At 41.7% G+C, this 27,453-nt stretch overlaps 1 protein-coding gene across 1 annotated transcript in view; it reads right to left on the bottom strand.

Annotated features, from left to right (window-relative positions):
* Positions 1-1,068: 1,068 nt before the first annotated feature.
* Positions 1,069-27,453, bottom strand: part of LOC104241550 (MICOS complex subunit MIC60, mitochondrial) — a 32,312-nt gene continuing 5,927 nt past the window's right edge. The window contains exons 3-12 of the mRNA XM_009796497.2: positions 21,018-21,737; positions 20,835-20,936; positions 20,558-20,698; positions 20,286-20,363; positions 20,026-20,118; positions 19,820-19,939; positions 13,988-14,065; positions 5,331-5,510; positions 1,946-2,047; positions 1,069-1,854 (exon numbers count right to left, since the gene is read on the bottom strand). Coding sequence (XP_009794799.1) covers positions 1,621-1,854; positions 1,946-2,047; positions 5,331-5,510; positions 13,988-14,065; positions 19,820-19,939; positions 20,026-20,118; positions 20,286-20,363; positions 20,558-20,698; positions 20,835-20,936; positions 21,018-21,737 — 1,848 coding nt within the window. The 3' untranslated portion in view covers positions 1,069-1,620. The remainder of the gene's footprint in view (positions 1,855-1,945; positions 2,048-5,330; positions 5,511-13,987; positions 14,066-19,819; positions 19,940-20,025; positions 20,119-20,285; positions 20,364-20,557; positions 20,699-20,834; positions 20,937-21,017; positions 21,738-27,453) is intronic.

The raw sequence follows: 27,453 nt of genomic DNA on the forward strand, positions 1-27,453 counted from the left end.
CAGCTCTAGAGCTGAAGTTTTTGTTTTGTAACTGGCGAACTTCAGCTCAGAGCTGAAGTTTTTGTTTGTAATTGGCGAACTTCAGCTCTAGAGCTGAAGTTTTTGTTTGTAACTGGCTTATGGTTTCTGCTATTTCTGAAAATTTCTTGCTATCAGAAGCAAATCCAACCACTGAGCAAATAGTTTCTACAGCTGAAAACACAGAGCAATTAGTTTCTTCCACCAGTGATGATGGAGTGTCAACCATCGTATCAGCTCTCCTTTTCGTTGCTTTCGTTGGCTTATTCATTCTCACTATAGGGGTAATTAATTATAAGTTTCTTAATTATATTAGCTTGGTTGTTGTTAACTGTGGATTTTCTTTGTGTGAATATAGGTTATATACATAGTCGTAACAGATTTCTTGCAGAAAAGGGAGAAGGAGAAGTTTGAGAAAGAAGAGACGGATATAACTTTGAGGAAGAGGAGGAGAAATGGGGCTGAAGTTGTTTAAAAAGTGTATACAAGTTCAAAGTTTAAAAAAAATGGGTATAAGTTAAATGGGGGCGACCAAATAGGATGCCTCGCGCAATTTTTACTTGAGTAACGTGTCTTGACTTATGGTATCACTCTTTTATTTATGGAGTTGTCAGTTAAGAGGTCGTTATCTATATAATTTGGAAATTATGTCGCACTGGAATTAGATGAGCCTCCTTAAGCAATGTATCATATTTGGTATCACATACTTCATGGAGTTCCCAATTTAAAATTCTTATTTTCGTTCTGGTCTTTTTAAAGAAAAAAAATTCAACAGCTATATTAACTGGAGAAAAACACGCCAAAATCTAAAAGCAATAAAAAATAATCTCTGGAAACCCAGCGTCCAGACTGAACTGCAGAAGCTTATTACCTACAAGTCTGAAAGATCGTCAAAATTTCAGGTTTAGTTTCGAAAAGGTTTAACGATCAAACAGGTACTATAACAATTAAAAGGAAGTCTAGTAATTTATTAAACATGTAATCCCATTAAAGTTACAATTTCACAAAAAACTTTTGCTTTCCAAGCCGATGTTTTAGAACTTCTGAATATAAATGAAACTTCAAACCCTTACTAGCATTTCATAATGAATTCAACCAGAATTGTTAGAATATACATAATCGATGTTTCTTGAGAAATTTCAACCTTAATTATGTCCACGTATCCTCGAACAGAAGAGAAACCTTGCAATGCTTGGCTGAGCTCTTTGAAATCCAACTCCTACGGAAAACTACCGAAGAAGTTATACAGTTGACTGAGCTGCCTTTATTATATATACCAATCAAGGTAACAGCTAATAGGATCGTCCATCAAAAAAGAAAAATCCAATGGTTACTGTTGCTAAATATATCCTCTTCATGGTTGACCTAAAAGAAATGAACAAAAGTAGCCGGTTTTACAACAATGCTGCTCAATAATGATGTATCTTTCAACGAAGATTATTCCCGGATAAAGAAAGGCATAACTATTTTACTTGGATTGCAACAAAAATAGAAGTGCCACAATCACTGAAAATTTCAACATGTTAATCATCAAAAAGCCATTCTCGAGCAACTTTGTAGGCAGCAGATAAACTGAACCTTGATGCTATAATGATAATGGTTTCAAGTTATGCTGATAGTGGTGGCATAAGATTGCAGTAAGGTTAGTGCTTGCTCGGTTATAGCTCTATTCCTAGCACGCTTAACCCAATCATCAACAACTCCTGCCGCCTGAGTGCCCTTTAAACCCTTCTCAAGTGCATCAGCAGCTTCTGATAGTTTCCCTTCAGCCAATAAACTCTCAACTCTGTTTATGAGGGATTCAACCCCATCACCAGACTGGTCAGCCTCCTTAACCTGAAATCAGTAGACAAAATTATCTTGTATGAATTCAGTAAACTTGAATAATCAGACTAGTTTAACTCAAAGGAGGGCAAAGCAAAGAAACCTTTAACCAGGATGCTACACTAGCCAAAGAATGTGTCAATATCCCACCACCACCTGGAGGAATCAGGCTAAAGTGACGAAGTGTCCCCTTTAATGTATCAAACTGTTAAAATGAGAAGTAATTAGAGATAGAACCATCGAGGTTTTGCTCACTGTAGAAGTATCAGCAACAAATTGTAACAGCAAAGAAAAGAGCTGCAGACTTCAATCTAAGCGCTACAAATTCCATTAAAGGAAAAACCTGCTCTACTTATCCCCCCCACCCCACCCCACCCCCCCACCCCACAAATCCAAGAAAATACTTTAGGCACAAGGAGCAAAAGAGCAAAGAAACAAATCCAGATAATTTCCAGCAGAAACCACACAATTCAAGTTTCAATTCTTGAGGAACAAGTCGACTGTTGACACGCTAATTAAATGATCAAAAAGAGATGCAAATAGAAAGCTAGGATAATTTGAACAATGACCAAACCTCCTCGATCACAGTCATGCACATTTGTTTAAGAGTGATGATTCAACCAGAAAAAGATCCATTGAACTTGCCGAAAAATATCAACTGTGTAGAGGATTAGCCAATTTAATCAAATTATTCAAATTCTAGGATTTTTTGATAGCACATCTCTTTCTCAAACATTAGGGAAAATCTTTAGCTTTAAATTTGATAACAAACCACATGAAATCCCAGTTTTTGACAATAGTCCTACCGAAGAAATGATCTTACATAATGGTCCAATGAAATCTATTGTAAGGCTTTGAGTTCTTGAAGCATAAATTGGTTCAAACTCTGATATACCATGGTAGGACAAGAATAACTATACTGTTGTGAAGCAGTCAAAAACGCTGAGAGATCAAAAGGTCGATCCAAGAGTACCATGATTACGCCATTCAAAGAAGCTTGTTAGTCTATAGACAAGCTTGAGTCTATTGCCACCTCAGAGCGACCGGGGAATTAGAGCAGGATTCATAACCACAGCAATGCCATATCCCCATGGCAAGAATTTTCGACCTAGTGTATCTAAAGCCACTTATAAGTACCTACTGGACTGAGCAAATCATAAAGTCTACATCAAGCATTTGAGCCTCAGAAGGTAAACCCGACCTTCATAGACACTCCGCATACTTGATGTGCAAATTGGCAGACTTTTATAGCTTCCAAGTACTGACAATGAAAAGGCCTCCATTCTACATTGCCAAGGAAATTGAAGCCAAGATAATCATATGGGAAACTGGAAAATGTCTTCACCTAAAACATGTATGGAATCAGCTCCAACAGGGTTCCTTAAAGGCTTTAGAGCCCAGGTTGACATTGCCTACCATTCTATTGTTTGGCATATTCAGACTGTGAGAGATAACAGGGCCTAGACACAAGCTAGTCGATCAGTTGTCCTAGCAGAGTAGCAGTTAACCTTTCTGCGAGATCACGGAAGTAAATGCATATTGCAGATGGCAACAAGAATCAAATCAAACTTTAGAGCTTAAATACTACTGGATCCTACGCCAACACCACTTTTCAAACCAGTAACTTGTATAAGGCATGTACCTCTCAAATGATTCAACTCTGTGACACGTCACAAGTCTTGTCCGTCTTCCACCCAGAGGCCACTCCAGTGTAATGTCGAGTTTGGCCCCTAGCACCCTACCCAGAATATTTTGTCTTTCTGTGCCCTATCCTCATTCTCTTTGCATTATCATTCTCAACCAAAAATCATGGCACCTTCACAACAATTATCGGATCTAAACTGGATGCAAGTTTTATCACCCATATACATACCGATTTGGGATCGGAAAAATTTCAATGTCTAATATACAAATGCTCCCTTAGAATATCTCAGAAAAGAATTGAAGTTTAACCAAAACTGTAATACAGCCGCGTCCATGGAGTTCCATATTTGAAACTTCCTCCAGGTTCACATTAGTAAGAGTCCTACATGAGTTCTAAATCTTGGAAATTAAATTAAATTAATAGGAATACAACTTGGAAGTTCGAAATTAGCTTAGGTCTTCCAGACAGCTGGTGTCAGGACAACACTAATCTTGGATGGACAACAAAGAGAACCAGGTTACAGCTCTTCTAACACTTCACATAAATATAAATGAAGGAAAAGCATCTCTATTTAAAAACTGTAAACCAAATTATCCAGCTCCTTTGCAATGAGGATCCTTGCTTTACCAATGCATCACCTTCGGTAGCATTCCATTTCCAATGATTTCTTCTTCACCAACACAGAGACAGTAATTGTATCAGGTTCTTCTGGTTTTTTTGGGACTTAGCATGAAAGTTCAGAAGACAAGAGAATGCAGCAGGGAAGGGAAGATTTCTCCTGCCGTAGTAGTAAAAAATGTAGCAAAAGGAAACAGCAAGCGTCACTCAGGAAGAGCACTATGCTAAAGAAAAAAGGAAAAAAATATTCCTTTTTGTTTTCTTCTGTAAGGGAGAGAGAGAAGTTACTAAGTGGATATACCATCAAGGCTTTAAAATATTTGGCAAAACATAGGTTGCAAGCAGCTAGCAACTTCAAATGTGTAAAGAATCGGGTGAAGATGTCAATCACCTCCTTTTTACATTGCTGGATAGCATCTCGATTGCGGTGGGAAATACTATGTTGGTTTAGTCTTCAATGGGTGATGCCAGGCACTAGAGGTGGCAAAATGGTTAAAAGAAAACAGTTATCCATCCATATTATCCATTAAAAAATGGGTTGGATAATGAACTTTTTAAGAACGGGTCGAATATGGATAAGAACCATATTATCCACTTAGAAAATGGATAACCAATGGATAACTAATGGGTTTAGCTTTTACATTTGTAAAGCCTCAAATTGGGGGTTCCTCAAGTTTGGGAGACTAGGAATTCTCCCAAAAGTGATCATATTCAAGAAGCCATGGATAATATAGATACCCATATTATTCGTCGGATAACCCGTTTTTTATCCATCTCAAATACGGGCCGGGTCGGTAATTTATCCGTTTTCGACTCACTCATATCCGACTCGCCCGTTTGCCACCCCTACCAGGCACAGTCAGAGATTTAGCTGGACCTTTAGAAGACGTGAGAGACAACACAGGTCGTGGGATGTTGCCCCACTAGCACCTATGTGGTATCAAGAGAGAGAAATAGGAGAGCTTTTGACGGAATAGAGAAGGACTTTGTACACTTGAGGAATACCCTTTTATCCCTTATTTCCTTTAGGTGCACCCATAAGGTCCCTATAGGTATAGAACATTGGGTGTCATTCGTGAAAACCATATCATTTTGTAAGGTTTTCTACTTTTTGGATACTTCTTGTATAAGGGTGATTTTCTGCCCATTGTTTATAAAATCTTAATAATTGGTAAAAAAAAATAGGAAATGTTCAACCCTAAATCACAGTGCTTCAGATACTTGCCTTATGATTCAGTTGTAAAACAGTATCTGAACCATATCTCCGTGTTTCCTCAGGAAGAGATGATAGAACCAATTCCAGTAGCGAGTTGTTATCTATTCCTTCGAGAGAAGTGTGAAGAACTTCTATTTCTTTTTGAATTGGTAACCCCCTAGACAGTGCATCTTCCAGAGCAAGCACCCCCTGCAACAATAAACAATCAAAGATCGCATGCATAGCTTATAGACTTATATACAAGGTTTAGCTAATATATGAATTGTACCCATTATTTCCCTTTGAAAACCCTTGCTAACACTTAAAAGAAAGGGATACTTGAGCAGTTGGACTGACAATTGGTACCAGTCTCAAAAAAAGAAGCAGTTGGACCGACAATACAATTCAACTGTAGAAATTAACTTGGCTTACAGCTGAACAAATAAAGAACAAATTAGTATCATAACATCCCCGTTCTTCCTCAGCAACAACCACTGTGCTACTCTTCTGGTTGGATGCATTACGTTTCTTGTATTTTAGATGGATAATTTGTTCATGTTCCAAATGTTATTTGCTTATATTGACAATATGGTTTTAGCTTCCTTTTTTTTTTTGTTGAGTAAGGTGGCATCAATATGGTTTTAACTTTCAACTTCAGAATGAGTAACATATCACCTCGTTTTACAGTCTGAATTTCTTTCTCCTAATATACAAACTTTGATAGGTTTTTCTCTTAATATACATTATTCTTGGAAGATATATACTTTCATGAAGCACGAAATCCAATGGCCATTTTTTTATCAGTGCACGAGAGAGCTAATTGACTGGAGCTATAGGAGGAAGAAGAGTGTCAACCTTGTGTTTCAGAAGTTATTTAGCAATAGCATTTGTGAAAATGGTGCTACTGAAATGGTGATTACCAGGAAGGCAGGAATAAGTGAGATGGTTACAGAAGAAAAAGTTTAGCATAGATTTAGGAAAGCTTCAATTGTTCAAAACAGAACTCAAGATCATATTTCACAGAGAAATGGGAGCTGTTACCCAAATTGTTCTGTGCTTTTAGATGTTGGTAAAAGTATTTCAGGAAAACAGAGAAATGACTATTTTAGCTGGTCATTGAGAACGGAAGATGGTTTCTGATGAGAAAAATTTTGAGACTTTGTGGAAGCTGCAATTTTCTAAAATAAATTCAACACCATTTTTGGAAAAAGGGATCTGTTTAGACATGTTACCTAATTGTGCCTTTCTTTATGTATTGACAACAGTATTTTAGGAAAATAAAAATGGGTAGAGATTATTCAGAACTTACCTCAAAAATGCTGTCAGGCACTTTCCCCCAGACATTTCTCTTTCATGAATCCTAGGATTGTATCACCACCCTCCAAGAGCCAAGCCTATCGCGACCAAAACTCAGTGAAAATCTCCGGTGTACGACCAGTCGACCACCCACGCGCCGTCACGCGCGGCCCAGTTTCGGCGACTTCTCAGCCCCGCGCCGGTGCGTGAGGCTTATCGCGACCAGATCTCACTTTTTCTTCTTCAGACAGCTTCATAGCGAGGCTGTTCCGAGCCTACCCATCCAAGAATCTCCAAAATACGACGAATTTCACTATTTTCTGACCAGATCTCACTTCTTCTTCTTCTTCAGTCAGCCTCTTCGCCAGGCTTTTCCGAGCCTACCCATCCCAGTTCCACCAAAATCCGAAGTTTTTTCTATTTTCCGGCAAAAATCTTCAGATTCCGGCTTCATTCTCTAATTTTTCCGGCATCGTGCAGCACCGGAAAATCCCCCTTTCACTCCTACACCCTGTTTACAGCTACTGTGACTTAAAACAGTAGTCATTTATTATGGGGGAAAACGGAATTTATTTTAACGCTGGTTTTAAATCCTTTTGACCCCTTTCCGAGTTCTTCTCTATTCATCCTTCTTCTCTATTCATCCTTGTGATTTAGCAAACACCCAGCAGCTATAGATAGTATTTTGGGACAGCCGAATTTAGATATGATGGATTCTAGAGAGAGAAGTAGGATCAAAGCCGCCTCTTGGCCAGCCTTAGAACTTAGGGGAAGATGTCATCGAAAGCTCGATGTAGGGCAGGAACCGCACTTCTCGCTATCTGAGTAGCACACTCTCAGGCGTAAGGGTTTCTTGGAATCTTGTCTGATTGGGACTTTCTCCAAATGGGTTGGTTCTCCGGAGTCTGTTAGGAACTAGGCAGCAGAGGTATGGAACGTCAAGGACGGGCTGAAAATATCACAACTGGAGGACACGCAATATCTCTCGATTTGTCGACGAGTCTCAAGCTTCAGAAATTCTTGTCAGAGGAAACAGGTGATTCGATGGGAACTTCTTAAAGCTAGACAGATGGGTGGAGCACGATGGGTGTTTCAACCCTCGTTTCTCCGGCGAAACATTGGTGGTCAACATGGTGGGTCTCCCGGTGCATCTTTGGTGTCTTGACCTATTCAAAAAGATTGGGGAAATCTGTGGGGTTTTTATTGATGTCACTTGCAGCCTACACAATCTCTCGCGAGTGAGGATTGTGGTGAGGAAAGGGGGCAGAATCCCGTTCTCCACTGTGGTGGAAGATGGCTACTTGAGTTATAGGGTTTGGTTGAGCCCTGAATTTCGCCCTATCTTTATGCCAGTGGTAGTGGCGGAAGAAAAGGGAAGGTCAAATAAAAGGAATGGGAGGGAAAATCAGTCTCTGAAGGGAGGGGAGGGCTCATCGCATTAGTGGACAAGCCGGAATCAGACGTTAGATCGATAAGAGATGGGGGTTTGGATTTAGGAGAAGAAGACAAAATCTTATCACGAAGAAAAGACGTGAACGCCCCTGGATTCGTGATGCAGGCTGAAAAGGCAGAATGGGTCAGTCCTCTTTTTATTATTATAGGGCCGACCAAGTTTTGAGCAAGTATAGGCTTGGGCCTCCACACATGGGCCCAACAACTTTTCCCAATTCTATTAGAATTGATCCGAAGGGGCCCAGATTATTTTAGGATACTTCTGATAAGGCTCCTAAGCATATGGGAACAATCGCTCCTTCTTCTTCCACCAATGGTGCTTCACACAGTGGTATTTCTTCACCAAGCTCTAGTGACCTGCGCCCCTTTTCGATGGCCGCTGCTTCAGGGGCAGTACCGGCTAAAGCTAGTGGTGTTATTCCCCGGCCTCCCGCCTCCGGTGGACCCAGCTCCATCGCCCCCTCATCTTCTCATGTGCTTAGCTGTGCTGAAGTTACACTTCAAGCTCCTTTTCTTCTGGGGAGATTGTTGCGGTTGTCCCAATTGATGTTAGTGTCGGACCAGTAATTCCAGTTAATATGCCGCCAAGGATTCCATGGTCTCTTCATTCCCGCTACCCTACTAGCGTTTCCGACCATTCCTATATCAGCGAGGTATTAATTCCAGAGGTTGGTGCCTCTCAAGGAAATGGTGAGATCCTTCCAACACCTAAAGTTCCTATTGCTAGCAATGTTATGGTGTTGTATTCCTCCGGTAGGAGCAAGGAAATGGTACATATACAAGATGCCTATCCAATTTCGTCACGGATTGGAGGAGGGGATATGTCCTTCTGGATGGAGGATAAACTATTAAACTTTGGAAAGTTTTTAGGTGTTTCTTTTGAAGGGAAGGAAGATAGGGTGTTAAACTATTAAGGGAGATCGAGCAATAGTCTTTTTATGATGGTGCAGGGAGGGAGTTGGGTCAAGGTGATAAGAAAAATAATTTAGGGGATGTAGTAGTGTACCAGAAGGGGTCGGGTGTGTGACAGGGAGGAAGGGAGCTCGGCTAGGGGGTGGGGAAAAGGGGGATATTGTTACTTATGGAAGTTAAGATTCTTTCATAGAATGTAAGGGGGAAGAATGACCCAAACAAAAGGGTCATCATCAAAGTGGAAGCTAAAGAGTGGGGTGCCAACCTAGTTTGTTTTCAGGAGACCTAAATGGAAGTTTTGTCGGAGGCGATCGTGAGGAGTGTCTGGGGGTAGTTGGGTGATGGCTGGGTGCCAGCAGCAGGAAGTGTCGGGGGCATTCTTCTTATGTGAAATGATAGAAGCTTGGAGGCAAAGGAGATTAAGAAGGGAGTTTTTTCTTTAGCAGCTCTTGTCAAAGATAGAGTGAGTGGGGCGGAGTGGGGATTTGGGGGAATGTACGGATCGGTAGGAGAAGGGTCCAAGGTGTCTTTCTGGAAGGAACTGGCCAATGTTATGGGGGAATGGGACATTCCATGGGTTCTAGGGGGAGACTTTAACACTATTAGATGCCCGGAGGAGAGATTAGGGTGTAGTCTGATTTCGAGGGCCATGGAGGAGTTTTCTGACTTCATCAATGATCACTTTCTCATTGATCTTCCTCTGTCAGAGGAAAGGTTTACTTGGGCCAGGGCGGAGGATTCCAACTCAAGGTCTAGACTTGATAGATTTCTAATATCACCTTCCTGGGATGAGCTGGTGCCGAATGTGCTGTAGATTCCTTTACCTAGGCTGACTTCGGATCATTTGTCTATCTTGCTAGATGGATGCAGAGGGGGGTGCTCCTTTCCGATTCGAGAACATGTGGTTGAAAGTGCCAGGATTTGGTGACAAAGTGAAAGAATGATGGACAAGCTACGGTGTATCAGGGACACCTTCATTCCGTCTTTCGAAGAAACTTAAATTGCTCAAGGGAGATATTATTAGGTGGAATAAGGAGTTTTTTGGGAGGGTAAAGGTTAAAATGAGGGAGCTTATGCATGAATTGGGGGAATTAGAGAGAGGGTAAGGGGCGGGAGAGCTAGATGAATCTGAGAAAGCGACATTGAGGGAGGTTAAGAGGGAAATAGTCGAGTTAGCAATAGCTCAGGAGACTAGTTGGTAGCAAAAATCGAGGGCGCTCTGGTTAAAGGAGGGGGATTCGATTACCAAGTTTTTCCACATGGTTGCGATTGCAAATCAAAGGAGAAACTTCATAGAATCCTTAGTTGTGGATGGGGTGAGGAGGAGGTAAAAGGGGCGATAATGGGGTTTTATGAGAACTTATACAAAGAGGAAGTTAGTTGGAGGCCTACTTTGGGGGAATAGAGTTCAATCACATAGGGGAGGGAGACAGTGAGTGGCTAGAAAGGGCTTTCGAGGAGGAGGAGGTGCACGAGGCTGTGTCGAGTTGTGCTGGTGATAAGGCCACCGGGCCTGATGGTTTCTCATTGACCTTCTTCCAGCTCTGTTGGGACACCATTAAGGGGGAGTTGATGGAAGCCATTGAATACTTCCACGTGAATGGTGTTTTCGAGAGAAGTATCAATGGTTCTTTTATTACTATTGTGCCTAAGAAAGAAGGTACATCTTGTATCAGAGACTACAGGCCTATTAGTCTCGTGGGGAGCATTTACAAGATTATTTCTAAAGTGCTCTCCAATAGACTCAAGAAGGTTCTTGACGTGTCTGTTTCATCCTCCCAGATTGCGTTTGTGGAAGGTAGTCAGATCCTGGACGCTGCTTTGGTGGCAAATGAACTTGCAAACTCCAAAAAAAAAATAGAGAACCCGGCTTACTATGCAAGTTGAACCTTGAGAAGGCTTTCGACCATGTCCATTGAGAGTTCCTGGATTTCATTATGATGCGGATAGGGTTTGGGGTAGGGGTGGCAAAATGGTTCAAAGAAAACAGTTAACCACTCATATTATCCACTAAAAAATGGGTTGGATAATGAACTTTTTTCAAAACGGGTCAAATATGGATAAGAACCATATTATCCATTTAGAAAATGGATAACCAATGAGTCTAACTTTTACATTTGTAAAGCCTCAAATTGGGGGTTCCTCAAGTTAGGGAGACTAAGAATTCTCCCAAAAGTGATCATATACAAGAAGTCATGGATAATATGGCTAACCCATATTATCCGCCGGTTAACCCGTTTTTTATCCGTATTAAATATGGATTGGGTCAGATAATTGATCCATTTTTGTCATTACCCGTTTCCAACCCGAACCATATCCGACCCGACCCGCCCGTTTGCCAGTCCTAGTTTGGGGTAAGATGGAGGGGATGGATCAAGTTTTGCATTTCTTCAGCCAGATTTTTTGTCCTGGTTAATGGTAGCTCGTGTGGTTTCTTTGGCAGCTCCAGGGGTCTCAGGCAAGGTGACCCCCTATCCCCCATACTATTCATTCTAGTGATGGATGCTCTGAGTAAAATGATGGACCGTGCGGCGGGCGGAGGCTTCTTGAGAGGATTCTCAGCTCCGATCGGGATGCTCAGTGCCCGAAGAGTCTCTCATTTGCTTTTTGCTGATGACACCCAGGTTTTCTGTGATGCCGATATGGATCAGTTGACCTACCTGAAGCAGGCCTTGTAGTGGTTTTAGATAGTATTAACAGTCAAAATCAACCTCAGCAAGTGTGAGATTTTCTCGGTGGGTGAGGTTACTAACATTGATGCTTTGTCTTATGTTCTCAGATGGAAGGTGGGCTCTCTTCCCACTACTTACCTGGGTCTCCCATTGGGCGCTTTGCATAAGGATACTACGGTTTGGAATCCAGTGATCGAAAGGGTTGAAAAAAGATTAGCAGGCTGGCAGAAACGATACTCGTCAAAAGGCGGTAAGGAAGTGCTTATTAAAAGCACTTTATCGAGTATGCCCACCTATTACTTGTCCATGTTGCAAGCTACTGTGAGCATCACAGAAAAACTGGAGCGGCTTCAAAGGAATTTTCTTTGGGATGCGGCGGATGGAACTAGAAAGTTTCATCTAGTGAATTGGCAGACAGTCACTTCCCCAAAGAAGTGGGGTGGACTTGGAGTAAAAGATCTTAGGGTATCCAACAGAACTTTGTTGGGGAAGTGGCTGTGGAGATTCGGGGTAGAAGAGCATGCTCTATGGAGGGAGGTCATAGTAGAAAAGTACGATTCCACGGGAGGGGGTTGGAGGACCGAGGCAATCACAGCACCTTTCGGGTGTGGCATGTGGAGGAACATCATGAAGAATTGGGAAGTCTTCAATAGCAACATCACTTTCGGGGTGGGAGATGGAAGAAGAATCAATTTTTGGAATCACAGGTGGTGTGGAGAGGATACTCCGAGGGTCTCTTTCCCCCACGTCTTCAGAGTTCCAAATCAGAAGGAATTGATGGTCTAACAGATTCGCAAGGAGCATGAAGAGGGGTAGTATGTGACCTCTCATTTAGAAGAAACATGCAAGATTGCGGAGCTCCAAGATTTGTTGGACTTCTATATGGGCAAGACAGGCCCCAACCATCTTGTGATTCTTGGAGATGGGGGTTGCGTGGCGATGGTTTGTTCACCGTAAAGTCCTTTTACTAGAGTGTTGGTGAGAGAGGAGGCCATTTTTCCGTACTCCTCGATCTGGATTCCTAAGGCGTCCACGAAGGTGTGCTTTTTTGCATGGTTAGCGGCGAGGGGAGTGATCTTGACTGCTGAAAATTTGCGAAAGAGAGGAATTACACTTGTTAGTTGGTGCTACATGTGTAAAAGCTCAGGGGAAGAAGTTGATCATCTTTTGTTGCATTGCCCTGTGTCCTCGGGTTTTTGGAGGGCAATCCTGAATCTTTTTGGTGTTCAATGGGTGATGCCAAGCATTGTAAAGGAAATGTTATATAGCTGGGCCGGTTTCTGTAGAAGAAGAAAGCAAAAGGCGTGGAAGTTCACCCCGTTAGCTCCAATGTGGACAGTTTGGGGGAGAAATAGGAGAGCTTTTGCGGGGATTGAGTATCCTTTTTCACATCTTAAGAATAGTCTTTTATCTTTGATCGCTTTTTGGTGCACTCATATAGCCGCTACTTGTATAGAAGATTGGGCGTCTTTTGTAGAGAATCATATTTTGATGTAAATTCTCTACTTTTTGGTATACTTCTTGTATACGGGAGTTTTTTCTCCCTTTTGATTAATACAATTTACCTTATCAAAAAAAAAAGGAAAATAAAAATGGTTACACATAGAATTTATCACGTTCATGTAGGAGGCTAACTCTCTCTCTCTCCCTCCCTCTCCTCACCCCCCCCCCCATACACAAAAAAAAGGGTCCCTCTCAAATTTCAACACCACCAATTAAAGAAATTAAAGACCGAAGATGAAATGTAGACAGCAGTGGTTGATATTACTAAAAGGTGCCATTCGACGGATATTAGAGTGTATGGCTAATCTCTTCTTACCAGGGCATGGCCAAAGCGAGTACAGTGGCACCAACCTCAATCATGCAATGATTAGTAAACAGAAGTCAACTGAAAATCAGCTGAGAAAGGACGGAATGGATGTTATTAAGAATTAGAATGGTTGATTTATGGCTTTCAACTTCCAAGGTGTTTCTAGTTGAGTTGAAATTAATTGTCTGGAAATTCCAATGGAATTCAAGGTTTGATTTTAGACCTTTCGGACATGATACCAGATGTTCCCAAATTCTTGCAGGGCAGTCATACACATAAAGAAAGGATTACCAGAACGAAGTCTTGCAGTGGCATCATATATGTGGAGAGGGCAACGTAGCAAACCATATATAGTAACATATTTCTGTTAGAAGATACTCTGGACTAAAGATGTAATATCATCCCTGATGACGAGATTCTTCTTCAGAATGAAAGAATTTATTTATATATGGTTTCACGCCCACCCTCAGGATAAAAGACATTTTTTAAAAAGGAGGGAGAATACAGAAATAAAAAGAAAAGCACAGCAGAGGTAGATACGTTACCAGAGCAAGCTTGTGAACAGAATGACTCTGCCGAGCCTCTTCAGATCGTGCATAAAATGCCATGCACAGAGCATTTATCTGCAAAACAATAACAATTCAAATCAAATCAGCCATAGAAAATGTCAAGCACTTAGACAAACTACGGAGAAATACTCTAGAGAATAGCATTTTAAGATAAGTAAACATACGAATATATAAACAGCAAATTTAGCTAGCATAAGAAGATATCTAGGTTAATGCTGAGAATGGTATAAATGAAGATGCAACACAGAGAATTGAAAAGATTTTATGAAAAAGAGGAATGTTGCTGGACTGTTATGCAGCAGGAGGATACCTACCCATATAGAACGGTTCTAAGACTAGCAATGTTATGTGGGAGTGAATCTTGGGCTTTCTCAGGGTAAAATATTGGGCCTCTAGTGCCAACATATTCACAAGATGAGCATCACATAGATGCATATGTTAAGATGAATATGCAACTCCCACCATGTTAGACAATAGAAAATCATAACATCTTAAAGAAAGTGCAGGTAACACACAGGATAAAATAAGAGAAGATCACATCATATAAGATGAATATGCAACTCCCACCATGTTACAACAACAACAGCAACAACACAGTGTAATCCCACTAGTGGGGTCTGGGGAGGGTAGTGTGTACGCAGACCTTACCCCTACCCCGGAGGAGTAGAGAGGCTGTTTCCGAAAGACCCTCGGCTCAATAAGACAAAAGGACAAAAGACCAAAAGGAAACAATATTAGTAACACCCCAGAACAATATGAAAGAAATACATATATATATATATATATGGAAAAATAAGAACAACATGAAATCAAGAGGCATGATACCAAGCAAAAGCAAAATAGTATCCTTACCAAACTAGTCCCCCAAAGTTATGACATAAGACGATATTCAGCTACCTCCTAGCCTACAACCTTAATACTCGACCTCCACATATTCCTATCAAGTGCCATGTCCTCGGAAATCTGAAGCATCGCCATATCCTGCCTAATCACCTCCCCCCAATACTTCTTAGGCCGCCCTCTACCTCTTCTCGAGCCCTCCACAACCAGCCGTTCACACCTCCTTACCGGAGCATCTGGGCTTCTCCTCTGAACGTGCCCGAACCACCTGAGCCTTGTTTCCCGCATCTTGTCATCAATGGGAGCCACGCACACCTTCTCTCGAATATCATCATTCCTAATCTTATCCATCCTACTATGCCCGCACATCCACCTCAACATCCTCATTTCTGCTACCTTCATCTTCTGGATATGTGATTTCTTAACCGGCCAACACTCAGCCCCATACATCATGGCCGGCCTAACCACCGCTTTATAGAACTTACCTTTGAGTGTCAGTGGCACTCTTTTGTCACACAATACTCCAGATGCTAACATCCACTTCATCCATCCTACCCCGATACGGTCAGTAACATCCTCGTCGATCTCCCCTCCCCCCTGGATAACCGATCCAAGGTACTTGAAGCTGTCTCTACTTTGGATGACCTGCGATTCAAGCCTCACATCCACGCCCACTTCCCTCTGCTCAGCGCTGAACTTACACTCCAGGTATTCCGTCTTTGTCCTGCTAAGCTTGAAACCCTTAGATTCAAGAGCTTGTCTCCAAACCTCCAGCTTCTCGTTAACACCGGTTCGCGTCTCATCAATTAGAACTATGTCATCCGCGAATAGCATGCACCATGGCACATCCCCTTGAATGTGGTGTGTTAACGCATCCATCACCAGGGCGAATAGGAACGGACTGAGCGCAGAACCTTGGTGTAACCCCATAACAACCGGAAAATCCTCAGAGTCGCCTCCCACTGTCCTAACACGAGTCTTTGCCCCATCATACATGTCCTTAATCGCCATAATGAAGGGAACCGACACGCCTTTTGCCTTCAAGCTTCTCCAGAGAACTTCTCTATGAACCTTGTCATACGCTTTTTGTAGGTGAATAAACACCATGTGCAGATCTTTCTTCTTATCTCTGTACTGTTCAACCAACCTCCTAACAAGGTGTATAGCTTCTGTAGTAGAACGACCCGGCATGAAACCAAATTGGTTGTCGGAGACGGATACCGTCATCCTCAACCTTGCTTCCACTACCCTTTCCCATACTTTCATAGTATGACTTAGTAATTTGATACCCCTATAATTGCTACAGCTTTGGATATCACCTTTGTTCTTATACAGTGGGACCACCGTACTCCACCTCCACTCATCTGGCATCCTCTTCGCCTTAAAAATAACATTCAACAACCCAGTCAACCACTCCAAACCTGTTTTCCCCACACACTTCCAAAATTCCACCGGAATCTCGTCAGGCCCGGTCGCTTTGCCCCTACTCATTTTACTCATAGCTCCCACGACCTCCTCAACCTTGATGCGCCCGCAGTACCCAGAGTCAGCGTGACTCTCGGAATGCTCCAATTCACCGAGCACAATATCCCGATCCCCTACTTCATTGAGAAGTGTTTGGAAGTAAGTCTGTCATCTCCTCTTAATCTGGGAATCTTCCATCAATACTATACCATCGTCGTCCTTAATGCATCTCACTCGGTCTAAATCTCGAGCTCTCCTCTCTCTCAGCCTGGCCAGCCTAAATAACTTATTCTCCCCTCCTTTCTCCCCTAGTTCCTCGTACATACGACTATAAGCCGCAGTCTTAGCCTCTGTAACCGCCAGCTTCGCTTCCTTCCTAGCTACCTTATACCTCTCCATGCACGCTCGCCTCTCCCCATCACCTATGCTCCCCACTAACTTTCGGTACGCCTCCTTTTTTGCTTCCACTTTACCTTGTACCACTTCATTCCACCACCAGTCTCCTTTGTGCCTGCCAGAGACGCCTGTTGAGACCCCTAACACCTCTCTCGCAGCCTCTCTTATACAGTTTGTTGTCGTTTACCACATAGAGTTCGCGTCACCACTGCTCCTCCAAGCTCCCATAACCGACAACCGCCCTTCCAACTCTTGAGCTTTGTCCTTAGTTAAGGCTCCCCACCTGATTCTCGGACTTCCTCGAGCAGACATTTTCCTACTCTTCACCATAATACCAACGTCCATCACCAAGAGCCTATGTCGCGTCACGAGTGTCTCACCTGGAATCACCTTGCAATCCTTGCACAACCCTCTGTCGTGCCTCCTGAGAAGGAGATAGTCAATCTGAGTCTTCGCCACCGCATTTTGAAAAGTAACCAAATGCTCTTCCCTCTTCGGAAAGCAAGAGTTAGCAACCACCAACCCAAAAGCCTTAGCGAAGTCCAGTAACGAGGTTCCTCCTCCGTTCCTCTCCCCAAAGCCGAAGCCTCCATGCACTTCGTCATACACACCTGCGGTCGATCCAATATGGCCATTGAAATCCCCTCCTATGAATAACTTCTCAGTAGGTGGTACCTGACGTATAATCTCATCCATCCCCTCCCAAAAGCGCAGTTTAACCTCCTCATCTAGGCCCATATAAGGCGCATAGGCACTAACAACGTTTACGGTGCACTGACCAACCACCAACTTAATAATCATCAATCTATCGTTCACTCATCTAACCTCAACAACAGACTCTCTAAGTTCCCTATCCACCAAAATACCCACTCCATTCTTACCCTTCTGGGTTCCAGAGTTCCAAAGTTTATACCCATCCGCGTCCCTTGCTCTCGACCCTGTCCACCTTGTCTCCTGGACACACGCTATATTGACCCTCCTCTTCTTGAGGATCTTCGCCAGCTCTATAGATTTACCTGTCAATGAACCTACGTTCCATGACCCAATTCTCAACCGATGGACACCCTTGTTCCCTTTACCTCCCTTGCATCCCAACCCACCTCCTAGCCCCCGCCCTACCTCCCGACCCACCCCCCGCATGCCCCGAGGACATGGACTCACTCGACCATCCCAGACTACAGCCACGGTAACTCCACGGACTAGGGGGAGTCACTACCAGACACCACGGAATAAACTAGAATAAGACAAGATGCCACTACAGGCGCCCTAATCCGGTGACTAAACTAATAAGAACTAAAGGACAACAATTTTATTAACACAATAGAGATAAATAGGCAAACGGGAGGTACCAATTCCCGTGACTATAACCTGGGAATTGTCTTGGTATACTCGACTGTATTGCGTACACCTAGCTCGTTCGCGTCTAACTCCGGTTGTTCCGTGCTGATACTCGTGTTGTTTTTCACTGTTTGCACGTGCACGTCTCGCTCGCCGCCCAAAGCCACCGGTCCTAACTGAAACTGTCAGACAGGTCCTGCTGCGTCGTGTCGGAAAGCTCCGGCTTGAAGACGAATCTGGTTTATGTGTCACCACGGCACCGCAACCAGGCCTGAAACCTGACTGTGGTTGTTCCCACTTGTCGGCGACTGATTCGTGTCTCGCCGGAGTAAGAGGGGGAGAAGACAAAGACGGGAAAGGAGGAGAGGCGGGGTGAGAGAGATGGGCAGAGAGAGAGGAGGGGTGTTGGATGATGGGGAGTAGAGAGGGGCGAGGGTACTTACCTGGGCGGTGGGTGGTCGGCGGCGACTGGATTAGTCGCTGTTAGAAATTTTTGTTATGTTACCGTTGGGCGTTGGCAGTGAGCGTTTGGAGAGAGAGAGAAAAGTCAATACAACACTGTTTCAACTCCCACCATGTTAGACAATAGAAAATCATAACATCTTACAGAAAGTGCAAGTAACACACAGGATAAAATAAGAGAAGATCACATGAAATTGTTTGGATATGTCCTACGTAGATCTCCAAATGCACCAACTTGTAAGTATGACACCGTGATCTTTTTTTTCTGAATGACACCATGATGATTGAAGGTGTAAAAAGGAGGACAAGGGGCATCTAAAGACATATTGAAGGAAGTTTTTTTCTTGAGACCGACAATTTCTCCAAATCCATATAAACTTAGCAAAAATTAGATGGAAGCAAAAGCCAACATAGGTGACACCAACTAGTTAGGATTAAAGCTTGCAATTTTGGTTCACTTACATCAAGTACAAAGTTCGGGAGGAGCTATTTTAGTATTTTTAGAGATTTGTATGCCAGTAGTATGTAGAGAAAGTCTAGAGTTAGAGCCCCAAACTATTGAGTATTGGTATGAACGGGTCTGAATGGAGCAAAACACCCAGATGATTCATAGAGATTGAGGAGTAATTGTTATTGTTGTTAGGATTATGATATAGACCTTTCAGCAGACATTCAGCATTAGGACAATTCTGCAACTTACCTTTATTTCAAGTAGTAAAATTCCTACTGGGAGAAAAGGAAGAAACATAAGTTAAGCAGCAATAGACGCCGAATTCTAAATAACATGACAAAGAATGTAATTTGTTCTCCCACCAATCATGCAAGGCATCTCCTGACTTAAATATTATTATACTTACAGTCATGTGAAATCTAATCCCAAAGACAAAGCAAGAAATGAAGCCAAGCATATAGCAATAGACTCATGGCAAAAATGAAGAAATAACTGCAGTCAATTACATCAGTTATTTCCCAATGCACGTAAGACAAACATTTTACTTGTATCCAACAAAAAAAAAATCAAAATGAGAGTTTTGTCTGCCAACAATACTTCACTGAAGCAGTCACGATGGGGTAAGTTTTTCCTTTTAGCACAAAATTGGATGCAGGTGTTGGTCTATACAGAATTTAAGATGGCAAATTATCTGGTTTCATTATCTGTGGTCCAAAATCTCCTCCTATAGATGTTTCAAGACAGGGACAGTTTCTAACTCTCAGTTGAATTGGAATGTGCATAAAAAAGATTGGTGTAAAATCAAATGAAAAGAGTAACTTCTATATGTGGAAAATTAATATCAGCAGAAGCTGTACATGGAGATTAGCTTCAGCCATTTTTTCAATTTGAGATGCTTTCTCACTTGCAATAGCTGCATCCAGTTCTGCTTTACCTAACTCCTCGGCTTTTTTCAGCTTTAGTTCTGCTTCAACTTCCTGCAGTTACAAAATCTCCATAAGCCTGCTGGACGGAAAAAATAGTTTTAAGAGAGTTGGCAAATGCTGTCAACATCAAATAGCACCTTTTCCTCGAGCTCCATCTTATGTTCTTCTTCTAATTTTTCTTGAAGTGATTTCAAAGCTGCAATGGCTTTTGCTCTTTCCTTTTTCAGTTCCTAATGAAGTGGACCATCATTAATCAGTTCAACAAAAACATTAGGGTCATGAAAAGGCAATGATAAATCATCAACCAAGAATAGTTGAATAAAGAATAAAAGATATGATGCACTGCAGCAGCGTATATGAGGATAAAATATGAAACCAGAAACAAATGCGCTACAACCTTATCCAGTAAAGCCTCTCGTTCAGCATACATTAGTTCCCTGGCCCTGGCATCTTTAAGTTCCTTTTCATATTTCTCCTAAATCAAGTGAGCAGAAAAAGTTTTAGCAATAACAATAACAACAACAACAACAACAACAATGATAAGCAGCAACACTGTGAAAAAGCAAATCATGCGGGAGAAATAACACAAAAATCTTAAGAGTAAAGCATCACAAGAATGTCATAACATCCTATTTTAAAATTTGTGCTGAATTCCCAAAGGTCTCACACCTTCATATGTTTCTTTTCTTCAGCAAATAAATGAGCATCTATCTCTGCTTGTCTTCTCTCAGCTTCATGAAGCGCTTGTAAGAAATCAAGCACCAATTTTCCATCCTTCGATATATAGGCATCACCCAGATCATCAGTAACCTTCAAAGTCATAAAGCAGAGGTTAAGGAAACCAAATAAGAGATTCTCTCTCATATCCTCGTCTTTTCCTTCTTGTCTTTTTTTTTTTGAAGGGGGGGGGGGGTGGAGGGGGAGGACATGAGGAAGGAGAAGATACCTTATGCTTGTCAGAGGAGGCTGTAGTGGTAGCTCCACCCCCATCTCTTAAACAGTATTCATCAAGGAGGGAATTAGGTTTTTCATCATGATAAGGAGCATCCTTCAAAAAGTAGCTGTTCAGAGAACCATGACAAAAATTTGTAACTCATAAGATTAAAGTGTTAGCACAAGTTGGTTATACCTCCATCTTGGCTTGACTGGTTACATGCTCTGGGGGCATGGCTCTAGCCTCATTTTCCTTCTGAAATGTATCAGCCTGCGTAAGAGTTGGAGTGATTTCAATTGCCTCAGGCAGCACCGCATCAGTAGTTACCTCTGGGCTCTTTGTGTCCAAAGTGTCTTCAGGTGATTGAGTAGAATTAAGTCTTGTTTCATCAGGTGTCATACTTTCCTGAACGGAGCTGGGTGACAATTTTCTTACTTCAGTGTAGTTGGCTTCTCCACCAGTAATTTCTGATGAATCCTTTCCCAGAAATTTACTTTCTGCTCCCATTTTGCTTGGCTCTTCTGGTCCAGAGGGATCTTGTAGAGTTCCAATGTTCTCGTCAGTTCGCTCCACACTATCAGAGTCTACAAATTTAGACTCGGGATCTGGTCTTCCTAAAGTTTCACTATCTTGTGAAACTTCACTACTTTCCTTTAGCTCCTTCCCATCTTGAATGGCAGTTCCTGTCCTGGCTAATTCAGGGGTAGAATGTGGCTCTTTAACGAGGTACTTATCCAAATATCTAGTTTGATAAGCTGCAATAAATCCAGCACCTAAAGCGACAGATCCAATAATAAATCTCGGCAAGAGACTCTCTGTCTCTGGGGCTTTGCCAGTCGAACCTGGCCCCCATGGTGGCCCATTTTGTTTGGGTGAGACTGAAAATGCTCTTCTGGAGAAAAGATAGGAAGGTACCTGAACCAATATACAGAGGAACAATTGGGCATACAGAAACTCAATTTGATCTAGTTACTGTTAAGACATAACAGAAATTCAATGTGATCTATTGTAATACATAACACTAGTACTCAAAGAAAATGCAATGATTTCTTTTTTTTCTTTTATTTTTCTTGTGATAAAGGGAAAAGGGAAAAAGCAAGGGGATGACAATCAAACATCAAAATCAAAGTTCTGAGCATTGCCAGGAAGGTCCACTTATGCCAGATCATTGTGTTTCTCTCCAATGGCATTAGATTTGTTCTACCTCCACTGATCCATCACAATTTACAACAATACACCAACTCATTTTGGTGTCACTTATCACAACAACATACCCAGTGTATTCCCAGTAGCAGGGTCCGGGGAGGGTAAAGTGTTAGCAGACCTTACTCGTACCTTGTGGAGGTAGAGGCTGTTTCCGAAAGACCCTCGGCTCAAGAAAAATAATTCTCAACAGGTTTGAACAAGAGAATAGCAATGAAGAGGCCATGTTGAAAATACTAAATACAAGAACACTAACAACAAGAAAATAACAAAGCAATAAGAAAATCGAAGCAAGGGGAACAACAAAAAATAATTGGAATCGGAGAATAAGAAAAATACAAAAAATGTTAATACTAATATTGATATGGAAAAAACGGAGCAGATACGGTGTCCCAAACTCGACGGCCTACTAACCTTCTACTCTAATCGTTGACCTCCATATCTTCTTATATAGGGCCATGTCCTCGTTAAGCTGGAGACATATCATGTCATGTCTCATCACTTCTCCCTAATACTTCTGCCGCCTACCTCTACCTCTCCTCAGACTCACAATAGCCAACTCGCTTCCCTCATCTTGTCGTCCACAAAGGTCACTCCCACCTTCTCCCAAATAACTTAATTCCTAATCATATCTCTCCTAGTATGCCCATATATCCACCTCAGCATCCTCATTGTTGCTACTTTCATCTTCTGAGCGTGAGAGTTCTTGACTGGATGCTCATATATCCACCTCAGCATCCTCATTGTTGCTACTTTCATCTTCTGAGCGTGAGAGTTCTTGACTGGCTAACACTTCGTGCGATACAATATAGCTGATCTAACAACCACACTATAGAAGCTACCCTTAATATCCTCTCTTCGTTTTAAAAGAAAGAAAGAGAAAAGTAGTACAGTAACGGTTAACTCCTACAAATTTAAAGCTCAAAACTTGAACGCTCTCAGATTTTCATTGTATTGCATTTTCTTTTTAGTTTTGTACAACTTGGAAGAGAAATTAGAGGAAGGCTTAAAACAGTGGCCCTCCCCCATTTTTGCTCCCTTACACTCAAACTCATAACCTCATGGTTAGACAACGCTTTACTCAGTGTTATCACAGGCGCGCTTAAGCCCTGAAGCGAGGCTCAAACATGTTGAGTGCTTCGCCTCGCTTAGCGAGCGCTTCAGTATGGTCATCAATGCTCTAAGGCATACTTTTCCTTGCCAATGAGCTTAATCCTGAAGAGGCGACACTAAATAATTGTAATTTCACTTTTATCGTAAATTTTCTTCAATTTCTTTGTCAATATATTTGGTATTCATGCTTATAGATACTAGTCTCGGACTACACATACATTTGAAATTTTTCTCAATTTATGTCTTTCTTCATTAAAGCCCACGCTTTGCGCTTAAGCCCCAACAAACCTTAGAGATTTTTTGCGATTTTCGTCTTTGATAACACTGGTTTTACTCTCTTCAAAAAACATACTTACTATTTCCTTGTGAAAATGTTAATGTTAGAGATTGAAACCAAAAAAATAAAAGCACAAAACCACTTACAGCATCCAAAATTCTGAAAAGTTCCACTTTTTACCCGGCCACCGTGAGGCCCCCAAAACATTCAAGTTTGTCCATGTCATAGATAATAAAAATGGCTCTTTCTTCTTGGCATAAGAAGCACAATAAACAACGCAAAATACACAACAAGGAGCAACGCCTTCAAATTTTGCCCAGATCATCTTTGAAGCTTGAGAATTTTGATGAGATACACAGAAACACCCACATCTAGGAGGCATTTGAACAAGTTTTTCGGAAATATTTATATAAAAATTACAAGATACATTTGTGTTTAGGTCTCTGATTTTTGAATAAAAATATTAGCAAAAATGGTATTTGGGTTGGATGCTTTTTTTTATGAAGTAATAAAATTCATTAATGGCATCAAGAAGATGCAAGATGATAAGTACAAAAGATGAGTGTTAGCTCCAGAATAGGCTAACTAAAGTTCCAGGGAGCTAACAAAATCCAAAAAAAGCTCAGGGGAATTCACAGGGGAGAGTTTGCACCAACTAAAGAGTAATAAAAAACATTTAGCCTTGAGTGCATGATTTGAAGTTGATAAACCATCAAAACATCTACGATTCCTTTCTGCCCATACTACCCAAAAAATGCATGTTGGTATCATGTTCCAGATCTTCTTGATGGATTTGCCAACTTTCCATGAGCTCCAAACTTCAACCGCCTCTTGGTACTTTGTAGCATGACCCAACTTAGCCAAAAATAGAGTAGACCATACACCAAATGTCATAGACAACTGAACAGTGCAAAAGAAGGTGGTTGGTGGTTTCTGCAGCTTGCCTACACATATAGCATCTGTTTGGAATCTGAAAGCTTCTTTTGATGAGATTGTCCTGAGTTAAACATGCTTCCCGAATTGCTATCCAAGTGAAGCATATGACTTTCGTCGGAAGTTTAGTTCTCCAGATCAATTTCCATGGCCAATTATTGATCAAATCATTTTGAGCATGGAGGTGAGTATAACCTGCCTTCACTGAATAAATTCCTTCCTTTGAGTTCCCCCATTTTAATCTATCCGCTGACTGTGTATCCAACGTGCACTCTTCCAATCTTGCAAGTAGAGTCAGTAGTTCTTCAAGTTCCCAGTCGTTGACATTCCTTCTGAATAAAGGGTTCCAGCTGCTATTTCTCTGTATTTTGAGATGGTGGAGTCTTTGTCCCTGCTTATAGCCTGTTTGGCCAAGCTTATTTTTGGCCAAAAGTGCTTTTTTTTGGCCAAAAGCACTTTTGGCCTCAATTTGAGGTGTTTGGCCAAGCTTCTGGAAGGAAAAAAAGTACTTTTGAGGAGAAGCAGAAGCAGAAAAAAGTAGCTTCTCTCCAAAAGCACTTTTTTGAGAAGCACTTTTGAGAAAAATACACTTAGAAGCAGTTTTTTAAAGCTTGGCCAAACACTAATTGCTGCTCAGAAGTGCTTTTCAAACTAATTAGCCAAACACAAACTGCTTCTCACCAAAAGTACTTTTGAGAAAAGCACTTTTGAAAAAAAAACACTTCTCAAAATAAGCTGATTTTTGCAGCTTGGCCAAACGGGCTATTAGTCTGAAAAGATTGGGATATTCATTCATTAACACAGAGTTACCAAGCCATTTATCCTTCCAAAATTTGATATTGTTGTCGTTACCCACTCTGAAAGAGGTATTTTCCGAGAATTCATTCCAGAGGTTGCTAATGTTTTTCCAAGGACCAACACCATGAGAGGCTCTAGATACTTTAGTGCACCAGTGATTAAGAGTACCATGCTTGGCCCTAACTATCTTTTTCCACAGATCTTGATTGTCTTGGCTATACCTCCATAACCATTTCATTAACAAGCTTTTGTTGTGAGCAGCAAGTTCTCTAATTCCTAAACCTCCTTGAGATTTAGGTTTTGTCACTTTGGCCCATTTGACAAGGTGAAACTTTGGTGTAGTGTTGTTACCCTCCCAAAGGAAATCTCTTCTCAACTTATCAAGCTGTTTTAGCACTTTACAGGGAATAGGAAAGAGAGACATGTAGTAGGTGGGGATGCTATCTAGGACACTATTTATAAGGGTCAGCCTACCCCCCATGGAAAGATACTGCCTCTGCCAGGAAGCGAGCCTTTTCTCGAACTTCTCAATGACCCCATTTCAAGCTTCAGTTGATTTGAACTTTGCACCTAAGGGCAACCCCAGGTAAGTGGCAGGTAGTGAGCCAATGTTGCAACTTAGTATATCTGTCAACTCCCTTAGGTTAGGAACTACATTAACTGGGTAAACTACACTTTTTAGTATGTTGATATGGAGACCAGACAGTGCCTCAAAAATTAAGAGGGTGAGATTTAAGTATTGCACTTGGGATGACTCTGCGCCACAAAAAATTAACATAAGCATAAAGCAGATGTGAGATAGAAACTGAATTTTCAGGAACCCTGCCTACATCAAAACCCTTCAGCCATTGTAATTGATTTGCCTTGTCAATCATTTTGCTAAATCCTTCCATGGCAAGGATGAAGAGGAACGGCAAGAGAGGGTCGCCCTGCCTGATGCCCTTTTGAGGAGAGAAAAACCCCACCGGGGACCGGTTAACTAGAACTGAGAATTTAACTGTGGAGATACTATATTTGATCCACCTTATCCACCTATCCCCGAATCCCATCTTAGCATAGATATAAGGCATGACCAATCCAATTGGTCAAAAGCTTTTTCAATGTCCAACTTGCATAGAGTGCCAGCTTCCCCACTCTTAAGTTTCCAGTCTAGGACTTCATTGGCAATGAGGGATGCATCAGTGATTTGTCTGTTTTGAATGAAAGCATTTTGGTGGTTGGAGACCAACTTGCCAATCACTTTCTGGAGTCTTCTAGCTAGAAGCTTTGCCACATTATATACACTACCAATGAGGCTAATTGGTCTGTAATCTCTGAGCTCAATGGCTCCTTTTTTCTTGGGTACCAACGCTATAAAAGAAGCATTGCAAGATCTGACAAGGTGGCAATTTTGATGAAGATGGGATAGGGCACCCATAACATCATCCCTGATAACATCCCGGGCTTTCTGAAAAAAGGCCATTGTATAGCCATCCGGTCCGTGGACTTTGTCAGGAGCACATGACTGGATGGTGGACAACACCTCCTCCTCTTCAAAGGAGCCTTCTAACCAAATCCTTTCCTCTTCAGTGATGCAGGACAGCCCATCAAAAGCAGCAGTTGGTCTCCAACTTTCCTGTTCAGGGTAGAGATTCTGATAGAAGTCTAAGATTTCCCCTTTGATCAGTTCTTTGTCTTCTATAATCTCATCCCCAACTTTTAGCTTGTCAATACAGTTGTTCCTTCTATGATAGTTAGCAATTCTCTGGCAAATCTCTTTGGGTTGGATGTTTTTCAACATAAAACTATAACTGGCAAATCTCTTCCCTCTCTCTTGTACGGCTTGCATCTTCTTGATGCCTTTTTCTATATAACTCATTACTTCGTCAAGAAAAAACTATAATTGGAAAATCTTTACTTTGCAAAATCTATTAATCAACTTCTACATTGTTAACTCCAAATACAATACGTAAACATTATAAAAATATTGCTAGACTAACAGGCACAAGAAGAAAAAGTAAGTTTGTATCATATAACACTATGAAAAACGATAAAATAAAATAGAACTTTTACATTTAAAAGAAGCAGAATGAGATTAAAAATCTGAACTCAGAGTAGCAGGTTTTCGGGGGAGGGCTTTACACACCAGTGCATGTGCCGGATTTCAGCAACTTTCTGGCTAGGTACCTACCATGAGGTTGGGTCCTTGTCCAGATCTCACCCATCTAAACAACACTTATGTCCGACAACTCTACAGTGAGTAGATCCAAAAAGTACCAAAATGGCCCTGCTTGTTTGTCTCTCTCTAGTCTCAAAAGCTAGAGCAAC

Source organism: Nicotiana sylvestris, chromosome 5 (assembly GCF_000393655.2).
Source record: "Nicotiana sylvestris chromosome 5, ASM39365v2, whole genome shotgun sequence".
NCBI lineage: Eukaryota > Viridiplantae > Streptophyta > Magnoliopsida > Solanales > Solanaceae > Nicotiana > Nicotiana sylvestris.